Source organism: Pan troglodytes, chromosome 10 (assembly GCF_028858775.2).
Source record: "Pan troglodytes isolate AG18354 chromosome 10, NHGRI_mPanTro3-v2.0_pri, whole genome shotgun sequence".
Lineage (NCBI taxonomy): Eukaryota > Metazoa > Chordata > Mammalia > Primates > Hominidae > Pan > Pan troglodytes.
In genome coordinates, this window is record NC_072408.2 from 62,944,741 (window position 1) to 62,959,293 (window position 14,553).

The 14,553-nt window shown below is 40.4% G+C and overlaps 1 protein-coding gene across 14 annotated transcripts in view; it reads right to left on the reverse strand.

The window, feature by feature from the left end:
• FGD4 (FYVE, RhoGEF and PH domain containing 4) overlaps positions 1-14,553 on the reverse strand; it is a 247,236-nt gene that overhangs the window by 103,555 nt on the left and 129,128 nt on the right. For 2 of the 14 annotated variants that reach the window (XM_063785779.1, XM_520721.8), the window contains exon 1: positions 6,101-6,308. The exons of 9 other annotated variants lie outside the window; for them this stretch is intronic. In XM_063785779.1, coding sequence (XP_063641849.1) covers positions 6,101-6,191 — 91 coding nt within the window. In that variant the 5' untranslated portion in view covers positions 6,192-6,308. Of the gene's footprint in view, positions 1-6,100; positions 6,309-13,690; positions 13,942-14,553 lie in introns of those variants that run through there. 3 more of the 14 variants (XM_063785782.1, XM_054664363.2, XM_063785784.1) reach the window with 2 other exon arrangements.

Genomic DNA, 14,553 nt, shown 5'->3' on the forward strand with positions numbered 1-14,553 from the left:
AGAGTGAAACTCTGTCTCACAAAAAAAAAAAAAAAAAAAGAAAGAAAGAAAAAAAAAGGCATCAATCTCCTGAAGGGCCTAATATCCATCTACTCAGAACTATGCACCCCTAACGCTCTAGCCACATTCTCATCTTCTCCATTCCTGGAAAACACAGTTCTCTTTTCATATGTTTCTCTCTGCTTTTGCATACATTGGTTCTTTTAGCTTAAAAAACAGAAAGTCTTTGTTTAAACAAATTTATCAATATCTAGCTCCAATGTTACCTTTTTTGAGGAAATTTCCTTGAATCAATGAAACATTAGTTGTTCCTCCTTTTCTATTCTCCAAACATATTTTGTACCTCTCCTATGACATTTCTCATAGTGACTGCATTTAGAGGTCTATGAGGGAGGCGAACTTAAACCTCCTTGAACATAGAGGTATTACACAATTTTTAGGATTGAGTATAGTGAATACAGTTACATTTCCTAACCCTAAGCATGACTTGTTACCATTCTGCATCAAAATGGTCAATTTTAGATAAAAAGTTACCAGAATTACCTTTTTTCCTTGATATTTCTTATTTTGCTATTTTACACTCTAAATTAGTAACTCTGATGGAAATAAATTAAAAAAAATTTACTGGGCAATATTAGAGAAAAACATGATATTTCTAATAAATCAGTAACTACTGATAGACATTAAGGGGCTTACACATTTATAAAATAACAAAATTATTTTCAAGCTTTGTATAATTTATTTTTGCTATAGTCAAAATTGATTCCATATTTCTAAGAAGTCATGTAATCTAATAATGTATAATTACTATTCAGATCAAGTATATTATCAAATAGCAAACAGCAGTTCATAGATTTTAACTGTGCATTTGGGGAAGGGAACTTTTTTTTAACATTAACTGTTGGCTACAGATTTTAAAATGCAGGTCAATTTCCAATTATCTAGATAAATTTGGAAATAAATTACGTGAAGCGTAAACACACAAATAATTCTTACACTTTAATTCACGTACTGGCTTTTTTTTTTTTTTTTTTCCGAGACAGAGTTTTGCTCTTGTTGCCCAGGCTGGAGTGCAATGGCATGATCTCAGCTCACTGCAACCTCCGCCTCTCAGGTTCAAGCGATTGTCCTGCCTCAGCCTCCCAAGTAGCTGGGATTATAGGCACGTGCCACTACACCCAGCTAATTTGGTATTTTTAGTAGAGAAGCGGTTTCTCCATGTTGGTCAGGCTGGTCTTGAACTCCCGACCTCAGATGATCCACCCACCTCAGCCTCCCAATGTGCTGGGATTATGGATGTGAGCCACCGCACCTGGCCCGTGTATTGGTTTTCTATTCCACATCAAGCCTTACAGGAACTACTAAGGAAACATTTCTAGATTATTTTTTATTCAATCTTTTTACTTTTCCTATCACCCTCCTACAAGAGTGCTTCAAAGAGTGAAATGACTTAAATGTAGGAAGAGAAAAAACAAAAGAGGGGCAAGTACATCATTAATATAAAATATTAAGGACCTCTTTTTTTATTTATTTTTATCTTTTTATTTATTGAGACACAGTCTCCCTCTGTCACCTAGGCTGAAGTGCAATAGCACGATCTCAGCTCACTGCAACCTCCACCTCCTGGGTTCAAGCAATTCTCCTGCCTCAACCTACTGAGTAGATGGGACTACAGGTGCGTGCCACCACGCCCAGCTGATTTTTTGTATCTTTACTAGAGACGGAGTTTCACGGTGTTAGCCAGGATGGTCTCGATCTTCTGACCTCATGATCTTCCCTCCTCGGCCTCCCAAAGTGCTGGGATTACAGGTGTGAGCCACTGCGCCTGGCCTAAGTACATCTTTAATAGCAAAAAATCTTGGCCACAATTTTCTCCATACAGACAGTATCGCTCCAAATTTCTTGGTTTCACACCCCAAAGCTTCTCCCTCATCTCTTTTCTGTCTTACAACACAGCCCATTAATTCATCATCCAAAATCATGTACGGGCTCAGCCACAGATTCCAATCTCACTAACCCACTAACCCCTCCTTACTTTCTTTATACTTCTTTATATCAACTTGGCCTGTGAGACTTCCGATAGCAGGAACTCATTACTGACATGCTGCTCAACAAGGGACACCAGAGGTTAGCAAGCAAGGATATTTATTCTTAAAAGAGAACTGAAGGGAAGAAATGGAGAACACTACAAATATTTATAATTTATTAAACTTCTTATATTCCTGCTCATTTTACATTTCCCAACAGAAAAAGGCACTGAATATTAGAAATGTATTCAATCAACAAATATTAACAAAGCACCTAGTATCTATTAGTTACCTTTCTAGACCCTAGGAACATAGCAGTGAACACCACAACAAAAAAATAATCTGTACAACATGCTAAATGGTAAAAGTGCTATGATGGGCCAGGCACAGTGGCTCACACCTGTAATCCCAGCACTTTGGGAAACCAAGGCGGGTGAATTGCTTGAGCTCAGGAGTTCGAGACCTGCCTGGGCAACATGGCAAAACCCATGTCTCTACTAAAAATATAAAAAGTAGCCAGGCATGGTGGTGTGTGCCTATAAGTCCTGGCTACTGTGGAGGCTGAGGTGGGAGGATCGTTTCAGCCTGAGAGGCAGAGGTTGCAGTGAGCCAAGACTGCGCCACCGCACTCCAGCCTGGATGACAGAAAGACCCTGTATCAAAACAAAACAAAACAAACAAACAAAAAAACTGCTATAACGAAAGTAAAGCTGGGTGAAGGAACAGGCGTGCTATTAGGTGAGAGGCTATTATTATATCCTATATACAGGGAGGACAAGGAGGTCTCACTAATACACTGCTAGCTGAGTAGACATGAAGGGAATAAGGCATAACATATTTTGAGGATTAGCATTCCAAGCAAAGTGTAAAACTACAAAAATCCTAAGGTAGAAGCACAGTTGATATGTTCAAAGAGAAATAAGGAAGACAACATGGATAGACTAGGGAGCATATTTGATGCTGAGGTCAGAAAGTTAAGGGGTAGGGATAGGGATAGGGGCTAGAGAAGGTAGGGCCTTGCACATCATTGAAAGAACAGGGGATTTCCTTTGAAAGAGATGGGAATCCACCGAAGGACTGCGAGCAGAGAAGTGGCAATTATCTGCCCTCCGTTTTTAGAGGTGCACACAGGCTGTTAGGTAGAGAATGGACTCCAGGAGGTCAAGGGTAGATAGGAGGCTAGTAGAAGCAATCCAGGGGAAAGCTGTGTGTAACCTAAAGCAGGGCAAGTAACAGTAGAGGCAATAAGACATAGTCAGTTTGATAGATCTTGAAGCAAGATTTGTTGCCAGATTGTACATAAGAGAAAAATGACTCAAGGAAGGCTAGGTTTTTGGGACTAAGCATAAGAAATAATAACTGCTTTATGGCCAGGCGTGGTGGCTCACGCCTGTAATCCCAGCACTTTGGGAGGCCGAGGTGGGCGGATAATGAGGTCAGGAGATTGAGACCATCCTGGCTAACACGGTGAAACCCTGTCTCTACTAAAAATGCAAAAAATTAGCCAGGCATGGTGGCGGGCGCCTGTAGTCCCAGCTACTCGGGAGGCTGAGGCAGGAGAATGGTGTGAACCCCAGAGGTGGAGCTTAGCGCCACTGCACTCCAGCCTGGGTGACAGAGCGAGACTCTGTCTCAAAAAAAAAAGAAAAGAGAGAGAGAGAGAAAAAGAAATAACTGCTTTATAATGGCATGGAAAAGACAAGACCACAGTGACACAGTCTTTTTTGTTTGTTTAAATTTTTTAAAAATGTATTTGTGTGTACTTATTCTCTAAGAGGGTGAAAGACTCATTTTCCCCAGGCCAAGTTTTATTATAATAACCACCATGTAGAATGACCAAATTCTACGATTAACACTATTTTTCTTCTCCTAAGTGTTTTCCTTCTGCCTGCTTCAACATATAACCAACTAACTTGTGTCAATTCGCCAGGGAATAAAAATGGAAGAATCTGTTCTAGCCAGAGCTTAGCAGGTGCTGTGGTGGGAGATAAATCAGAGAACACACACAAACCAGGGTGAAGACATTTACAAATGTACTTTAGCCAATAAAAATTAGCTTGTTATTTTATAAAGAAAACAGGTGCCTACATTAAAGGTTATCAGAAGGTGGCTCAGGAAGTGGGCAGGGATGGTCCACAAAACATCTAAGAAAATGCCTTTTTATTTTTGAAATAAATGAATTCAACTTTTCCCTGGATTATTCCAGGAGTCTCCTATCTACTCTTGACCTCCTCAAGTCTATTCTAGTATCTAAGAAGAACTGATTAAATTTAAATCTTAATCCTAGTTTGCAGTTTAGGTTACATGTACATTTGGATGTTTATTAAAGGAACACCAAGTTATCATTCTTCCAAAGAACTGCATAATATTTCCTATTGAGTCATTCATCATACTCTATCATATTTCATTTCTTTCATATGAAAGGAGTTTGCCTGAAAGCATAAGCTTTAGAAAGAGAAGTTTTTTCAGGTCATTAAAAAAAAAAACTGTTATAAAATAACATGTGCACTAAATATGCATATTTACAATTTTTCTTAGATGATTTAACAAAATTATCCAGTAGTGTAGGCAGGAAGTGCTATATTACTGTCTTCTCAGTTTAAAAACCTAAAAAGGAACTTATAAAGTCCATATTGTTGTAGTGGCCACTCTCTAAACGGTGCTGTCCATTAAAGCTTTCTGCTTTAAGAGCCAACAATTTCTCTATGTTTATCAACATTCACCTCTCAAGCTTCATCTTCCTGTTCTAGAAATATTTTCCTCTCTAATTAAGAGCTGCCTTCCAGGAGGGAATACTGTCTCTCCAATCATCTCTAACTGTTTGAAGATAAATGAGAACGGACAGAAGCTATTTCAGGAAAAAGAGAACCTAAAACTTCACTGCTTGGGGTGAGAAAACACTTCCCTTTTGCTGCATTTCTTTTTTTTTTTTAATTTCATATTTAGAGTATGATGGTAAATTTTGGAGAGATCACAAGACCTCCAAACTTTATGCAAGAGCGGTGGAACGCCTGCAAAAGAATTCAGGCTTCTGCCTGAGTGATGGAGGGAGCAGGGGCAGGCATGGACTGGGCTGCTTAACCCTCCCGCAGCTACTAGAACCTGGGAAGGGAGCCAGCTGTGCAGCTGCAGGAGGGGCGCCTCAGCTCTCCTGAGGCAGTGCTGTCACCAACCCCAACCTTGGGCTTCCACACTCAGCGTATGCCCCTGACACTTAAGGAAGGAAAGAGCCACACCACCATCAGAAAGAATACTGGTAACTGTGAAGGCTGCCGGTTCTAAGTTTTAGTTTATCTTGTTCAGCAGTGTAGACATTTTTCAGTGAGGCTTATATCCAGTCAAAAACGAATGGGAAAATAAACAAAATGAACCCATTTCAGTGATTAAAAATATTTTTAGCAGACATTTCCCGTCACATGATTACATTTCTATCACACAGTTGAATTACATTTCTATTTCAAAGACTCAATTTCTCATTAATATGCTCTCTACAACACTCAAAGAGACCACAGTGGCTTAATACTACTACCACTAACAATTTTTAAAAAACAAACTCATGCCTATCTCTACAATGTTGTCTTTTACAGAAAAACAAATAATACTTACTCCCCTGAACTTCACCAACACAAGACTGGGATGGTGGGAATTTTTGTTTGTTTTAACAGAACAATGCTCCATGCAGTAGCACTAGAAAAATGATTAGTGGTAAATATTTCTTAACATTTGTTCACACCAGATATGGGAGGAAAAAGAGAAAACTGTTCCTTTCTTTCTCTGTATTTCTCCCCTCAATGACCAAATTTCCAAACTTTACTTATGATAATAAAAATAAGCCAGAGAAACGTAACTATCAAACACATTTGTATCTGGTTAGCCCAGAAGCAGCCTCCTGGAGAGCCAAAACCCATCAATAGCACATATTTTAATCTTGAACTTGAAAACCAATGTGAGCTTTATTAACTTTAAAAGAAAACCAAACTCTGCCACTTTTACATCCCTCGGCATGCAGTGTTATAAAGTGACCCACACTGGGGAAGAAAAAAATATATCTACTAGAAAATGAAACCACTTACCTTGATCAGTGGACATGATTTCACATATACTGATAATTAATCTACTCTGGTTTAATAAAAAGATATTTGGCTTTACTCTTTTAAAGTTCATGTGATAAAATCTCACTCCTGGCTGTAAAGCTTCGGGGAGGCTGAAGATTACACAGGATCTGCCAGGAGCTCAGACCAATGCACTATGACTTCAGTGCATTCTTCGAACTTACTGCCCAAGGACGACCTTATGCAAAACATGCCACACCTCCCCAGAGGACGGACTGCTGCAGTACATTGCATGAGAGGGAGTATATGAGCACAGAGAGACTTCTATTTATCAAAGTAAAGTAAACAACTGAGGCACATGGAACCTTTAAAAGCATTCAAAGTACAGCTGGGAATAGGGCGATTTCTAAATGGACTAATGCCTTAACTATTAGTAATGCTCTAAAAAAGCTAACGGGAAAACAGTTTGTTTCTATTTTAACAGGGCTACTGCCCTGGACCAAAGATGTTGGTTACAGATTCATGATTCACAAGCTTAAGATGTTAAAATCTCATTTTGAATGACCTCAAATATCCCATTTATGTTTTCCTTTCCAGCATAGCTCATTGATTTCAGTGACTAAATAATACAGAATTAATAAATACTGCATACAAATTTCCTAAGGAAAACAAGTCGTATATGTTATTTCAAAACATAGTTTAACTGGTAAAATTTATTACTCATTTTTATCTGTCTTTATAAGTATATTAACAATTTCTCATGGCCTTGAAAAATCAGAAAATGTCAGATTAAAGCCAGGCGCGGCGGCCAACGCCTGTAATCTCAGCACTTTGGCACGCCGAGGTGGGTGGATCACCTGAGGTCAGGAGTTCGAAACCAGCCTGGCCAACATGGTGAAATCCATCTCTACTAAAAATACAACAATTAGCCGGGTGTGGTGGCACGCACCTGTAATCCCAGCTACTCAGGAGGCTGAGGCAGGAGAATGGCTTGAACCCAGGAGGCAGAGGTTGCAGTGAGCTGAGATTGCACCACTGCACTCCAGCCTCGGTGACAGAGTGAGACTCCATCTCAAAAACAAACAAACAAACAAAAGAAAATGTCAGATTAAAATATTTATAAAATCATAATGAGTTAACAGGTTACAGACATTCTCCCTCACTGGGGAAAATAACCTCTCCAACCCCCTCCTCTTTGTGTCCAGACACAGTAGTTCCCTCTCTCTAGTGTGCACTTGAATCACCTACTGGGTTATCAAGACATACATCACTGAGTGCCCTATCAAAGTCAGATTCAGTGCATGGTGGGGCCACATAATTTGCATTTCTAACAAGCTCCCAGGTGACGGTGACACTGCTGACCTGGGTCTTCACTCCAGGAATCACAATTTGAGAACCACTGGGGCAGTGAATTGCTGGGTTAGGGAGGATTAAAGGACTTGCTAAATTGCACACCTGCTAGGAGCTGATGGATGTCAGGCAGGAGCCAATACAATGCTGAGGATGAGGTGTGAGGGGTTTGTTCTCCCACTTCAGCACAAGCTCCCCACCAGGACACAAAGGTTGTCAATCATTTTAATGAAAGTGGTACTTTTTTAAATAACAGAAATGTGTATATAAGGCATAAATAAATAAGTTTTACAATTAATCTGATACAGAATAGGGTAATAGTACATGGAGAAAAAAGTCAAAGAGAAGAAACCTGAATTGTTTTTAACTCCTTTGCAAACTCCACCCATATGTGTTAAAATTTCACTGTGGCAGAGAATCTGTTTAGGTTTGGTTCCAAGACCACTTAGCCTTGGCAAATTTCAGTAATGTAAAAACCAGAATACTTCCCTGTCACAAAAATGCCCCAACGTCTGTCTGTACTTCCTGAGCTTTGATAGCAATGTTTAAATTGTAATCTCAGGTTTGGTATTAAAACAAACACTTTAAAAAAAAAAAAAAGCTAACATGTGCTGTCTGCCCATTGCTATGTTAAGCATTTTCCATGTAGAATTTCATAAAGTCCTTATTGCAGGGTAATAATTTATCACCATCTTACAGAAGAATATCACTGTGTAAGGTAGTGTTAATTTATCACCATTTTGCAGAAGAGAAAACTAAGTTTAGGAGGTTAAAAATCTTGATCACTCATGCTAGTACAATGATAACCATTAAGATATTAAATTCACTGTTGTACAACAAATTAAGATATAATGGTATAGCAGTCACCCTTTACCTGTGATCAACTTCAGTCTGAAAATATTACATATAATATTTTGAGAGAGAAACCACATTCACATAATCTTTATTACAGTATATTGTTATAACTGTTCTATTTTATTGCTATTGCTGTTAATCTCTTACTGTGACTAATTTATAAATTAAACTTTATCATAGCTATGGATGTAAAGGAGAAAACATAGTATATATACTGTTCAGTACTATATGCAGTTTCAGGCATCCACTAGGGTCGTGAAATACATCCCCTGTGGATAAAGGGACACTACTGTATTCACTTTTAATCTTTATAGATGAAGGCCAAAAATCAAAACATGGTTTGCAGGAGAAAGTGATAACTAAAATAAAATATAACAATTATGATTGACTCTCAATTGCCCACAAGTGGACAATCTCTAATAATCTACAGCATCTACCACAAACTTAACACTAAATTCTAGGCTACCCAATAGGAGCAATAGCAGTTTCTCACCAGGTGGGAATGCACTTATCCTATGAGCCAGCAATCCTAACTCTTAGGTACTTAACCTAAGTAAAAGGAGGATTTATATTGATAAAAAATGTTTACAGAGCCTTTATTCATAATCATCCAAAACTAGAAATACCCACTTGTTCATCAAGTAGTGAATGGGAAACAAACTGTGGTACATCCACACAATGGCATACCACACAGCAATAACAAGGGATGAACAAAGATACCTGCATATGCATTAGAAAGAAGCCAACGTAAAGGGCTACACATATGTGATAAAATGAGACATTCTGGAAAAGACAAACTTATAGGAATAGTAAACAGATCCAAGGTTGCCAGGGCTGGTGGTAAGGGAACTGACTTTTCATAAAAGGGCATGACAGAATTTTGGAACTAAAGGGACTGTTCTGTATCTTCATTGTGGTGGTGGTGGTTATACGGCTGCATGCATTTGTCAAAACTCAGAATTGTACCCTAAAGAGGTTGAATTTTAATGTATGTAAATTATCTTTTAATTTTAAAAAATTTAGAAGCAAATAAAAGCAATTTATTCATTAAAAAAGAGGCTAGGAGGGCCGGGTGGGGTGGCTCACAGCTATAATCCCAGCACTTTGGGAGGCTGAGGCGGGTGGATCATGAGGTCAAGAGATCGAGACCATCTGGCCTACATGGTGAAACCCTGTCTCTACTAAAAATACAAAAATTAGCTGGGCGTGGTGGCACGTGCCTGTAGTCCCAGCTACTTGGGAGACTGAGGCAGGAGAATCGCTTGAACCCAAGAGGCAGAGGTTGCAGTGAGCCGCGATCGCACCACTGCACTCCAGCCTGGCGACAGAGCAAGGCTCTGTCTCAAAAAAAAAAAAAAAAAAAAAAAAAGGCTAGGAAACTGATTGTCATAGATAGTGTAAACTCAACACTAAATGATTTTTGGTATATCCACTACGCTCCTCACTGTCAACAGTAGAGATAATCACTAATCCATTTTCTGTGATTTATAAAAAACTTGGCAAATTTATTAAAAGTGATCTAATTAATTCCCCATACATTATCCATTTGTAAAAGCTGAAGTTTATGATACCATATCAAAAGGGATCTATTAAATAAATATGTTTAGTGATCTTAAGGTTGTCATAGATATCAGTCTTGAAAAACACCTAAAATCCATGCCACTGAACTCACAGCTATTCACAAAATACCTCCAGCTCTGAAGACTTAGTGGCTATCATCCAGCCCTTTCACCTCTCCCTCCTTGTAGAGATGTTATTTTGGTACACATTGCACTGAATAAGAAACTTACCAAGTTCTGCCAAACATTCACGTGATATTTCTTTTTTTGAGATGGAGTCTCTGTCACCCAGGTTGGAGTGCAGTGGTGCGATCTCAGCTCACTGCAACCTCCGCCTCCTGGGTTCAAGCAATTCTCATGCCTCAGCTTCTCTAGTAGCTGGAATTATAGACACGTGCCACCAGGCCTGGCTAATTTTCGTTTTTTTTAGTAGAGACAGGGTTTCACCATGTTGGCCAGTCTGGTCTCAAACTTCTGACATCAAGTGATCTGCCTGCCTCAGCCTCCCAAAGTGCTGTGATTACAGGCATGAGCCACCATGCCCAGCCCACGATATTTCATAATAATGTTTTTTATTATATTAAATTTTAAAATAAAAGCCTACCTACATTATATTCAACAGCTTACCATTTTCCAGGGAAATGATCTGAAATCAACAATTTTATATGCAACCTGTACTTCCTGGATTAAAACCTATATATCTACAATGTTTAAAAATAAAGAAGTGAATAAAAACTATAAATCTACAATGTTTAAAAATAAAAGGAAGCCTAAGTTGTTTGCCTTAGCATTTTTATTTAAACCTAACTGGCACATTAGCTGTCATATAATTGAAGACTTCCCAATTAACCTAACATACTATTGGCAATGTCAGCTTTTTTTTTTTTAGACAGAGTCTCACTCTGTCACCCATGCTGGAGTGAAGTGGCTCAATTTTGGCTCACTGCAACTTCCGCCTCCCAGGTTCAAGTGATTCTCCTGCCTCAGCCTCCTGAGTAACTGGGATTACAGGCATGGGCCACCATGTCTGGCTAATTTTTGTATTTTTAGTAGAGATGGGGTTTCACCATGTTGGTCAGGCTGGTCTCGAGCTCCTGACCTCATGATCCACCCGCCTCAGCCTCCCAAAGTACTGGGATTACAGGCGTGAGCTACCGTGCCCGGCCGGCAATGTCAGCTTTAATAAATTATGTACAAATAAGCATATACTGGCAAAAAAGTAACAGGAAAATTATTCCTAGTAAATGTTAGTATTTAACTAACAGATCAGATAGAAAATGGAGTAGGAAAACATAATGGAAGTAGGCCAGGCGCGGTGGCTCACACCTGTAATCCCAGCAGTTCGGGAGGCCGAGGCGGGTGGATCACAAGGTTAAGAGATCCAGACCATCGTGGCCAACATGGTGAAACCCCATATCTACTAAAAATTCAAAAATTAACTGGGCGTGGTGGTGCACGCCTGTAGTACCAGCTACTTGGGAGGCTGAGGCAGGAGAATAGCTTGAATCTGGGAGGCGGAGGTTGCAGTGAGCTGAGATTGCGCCACTGCACTCCAGCCTGGGGACAGAGTGAGAATCCGTCTCAAAAAAAAAAGATGCATAATTTCCATTTTGCACGTCTCCGAGGCTTAATAAAATGAGGCATAGAAATTCTTGAACGTATGCCAAGTAAATCCTGTTGCTTGAATATTTTTGTACCAAGCCATTTTTGTACAAATCTTCAAAGCAAATCTATTATCCTTGAACATCTATTTATATTAAAAATAATTAATAAAAAAAGTTTTCTATCACCTCTTTAGTTATATGTTCACTTATAGTCACTCACACACAGAGTACAGCTGGCCTCCAAATCCAAAGTTTCTGCATTTGCAGGTGCAAGCAACTGTGGATCAAAAATATTCAAATACAATTTCAAATAAAAACAAGACAACAACAAAAAATATAAATTTTAAAAATATAACTACATAGTGTTTATGTTGCACAGTATTAAATATTATAAGCAATCTAAAGATGATTTAAAGTATAAGAGAAGGGCCAGTGCAATGGCACACACTTGTAATATCAGCACTTTGGGAGGCTGAGACAGGCAGATCGCCTGAGGTCAGGCGTTTGAGAACAGCCTGGTCAACATGGTGAAACCTCATCTCTACTAAAAATACAAAAAGTTAGCCAGGCATGGTGGTGCGACCTGTAATCCCAGCTACTCAGGAGGCTTGAGTCAGGAGAACTGCTTGAAGCTGGGAGGCAGAGGTTGCAGTGAGCTGAGATTACACCACTGCACTCCAGCCTGGGCGACAGAGCGAGACTCCGTCTCAAAAAAAAAAGTTTAAGGGAGGATGTGCATAGGTTATATGCAAACACTATGCCATTTTATATAACAGACTTGTGTAAGCATAGATTTCGATATGAGGGTGATGGTCCTGGAACCAATCCCCCAGCCCCACATGCTGAGTGACAGCTTGGTACTGTTAAGAAGAAACTTTACTAGCCCAGTGCGGTGGCTCACGCCTGTAATCCCAGCACTCTGGGAGGCTGAAGCGGGAGGATTGCTTGAGCCCAGGAGTTTGAGACCAGGCTGGACAACATGGTGAAACCCTCTCTACTAAAAATACAAAAATCAGCCAGGTGTGGTGGGATGTGCTTGAAATTCCAGCTACTTGGGAGGCTGAGGCGGAGGCTGCAGTGACCTGAGATCACAGCACTGCACTTCAGCATGGGTGACAGAGCAAGACTGTCACCAAAAAAAAAAAAAGAAAAAAGAAAAAGGAAATTTTATCTGTAATGTCATCTTCTCTTGATTCTCTTCCACCAAAAAATATATAATACTAGAGAATGAAAACATTATACTAATCTAAATTAGGAAATTGATCCCTAAACCCCAATTTACAATCTCTCTGATCTTATCTATAAGGATTTCAGTTGGTAATACTTTCTCTTTCAGCATTTCCCCTCACCGTGGTTGACTTACTACATTAAAATACTAAGATAGGCTGGGCGCAGTGGCTCACACCTGTTAATCCCAGCACTTTGGGAGGACGAGGCGGGTGGATCACAGGGTCAGGAGATCGAGACCATCCTGGCCAACATGGTGAAACCCCATCTCTACTAAAAATACAAAAATTAGCTGGGCATGGTGGCACGTGCCTATAGTCCCAGCTACTCGGGAGGCTGAAACAGGGGAATCACTTGAACCGAGGAGGCAGAGGTTGCAGTGAGCTGAGATCGCACCACTGCGCTCCAGCCTGGGCAACAAAGTGAGACTCTGTCTCAAAAAAAAAAGTCTGGCCAGGCTCTGGGAAGAAACCGATTCTGGATGTGTGTGGTGCCCCTGGTCAAGTGAGGGCAGGACTGCAAAGGGAGCTCACCATCCTCACTCACTGCTTCTGTCAGCATTCCACAGGCTAGGCTCCCTGCTAGACACCCTTCGACGTGTATGTATAGATCAGCCTGACATTAAACACTGCGTAATACCCCACAGTTTAACTCTATCATAATTCACTTAATTAACAAACATAATTTTATTATTTTTTAAAAGAGCATCCTAGTAAATTTCTCCATATCTGCACAAGTATTTTTTTGGATAGATTACCAGATATGGACTTCACAGCTCAATGGTATATGAATTTCAAATTTTGGTAACTTACCGAAAACTTTACCTTCCAAAACATGATATCAATATATATCCTCTCTGCCCTTTACCATTAATCTATACTAGATTATTAATTTTTAAAATCTTTACTGTTAGCTGGGAGAATATGGATAAGTAAATTTAAAGTATATTCATGCGATGTAATACTATATCTGAGTTAAAATGTGTTCGGAATTGGTGGGTTCTTGGTCTCACTAACTTCAAGAACGAAGCCGCGGACCCTTGCGGTGAGTGTTACAGCTCCTTTAAGGCGGGGCGTCTGGAGTTGTTCGTTCCTCCCAGTGGGCTCGTGGTCTTGCTGGGCTCAGGAGTGAAGCTGCAGATCTTCGCGGTGAGTGTTACAGCTCATAAAAGCAGCATGGACCCAAAGAGTGAGCACTAGCAAGATTTATCGCAAAGAGCAAAAGAACAAAGCTTCCACAGCGTGGAAGTGGACCCCAGCTGGTTGCCAATGCTGGCTCGGGGAGCCTGCTTTTATTCTCTTATCTGGCCCCACCCACATCCTGCTGATTGGTAGGACCGAGTGGCCTGTTTCGTCAGGGCGCTGATTGGTGCGTTTACAATCCCTGAGCTAGATACAAAGGTTCTCCACATCCCCATCAGATTAGTTAGATACAGAGTTTCCACACCCAGGTTCTCCAAGGCCCCACTAGAGCAGCTAGATACAGAGTGTTGATTGGTGCACTCACAAACCTTGAGCTAAACACAGGGTGCTGATTGGTGTGTTTACAAACCTTGAGCTAGATACAGAGTGCCGATTGGTGTATTTACAATCCTTGAGCTAGACATAAAGGTTCTCCGCGTCCTCACCAGGGTAGCTAGATACAGAGTGTCGATTGGTGCACTCACAAACCTTGAGCTAAACACAGGGTGCTGATTGGTGTATTTACAATCCCTGAGCTAGATATAAAGACTCTTCACGTCCCCACCAGACTCAGGAGCCCAGGTGGCTTCACCTAGTGGATCCCGCACCAGGGCTGCAGGTGGAGCTGCCTGCCAGTCCTGCGCCCTGTGCTCGCATTCCTCAGCCCTTGCGTGGTCGATGGGACTGGGCGCCGTGGA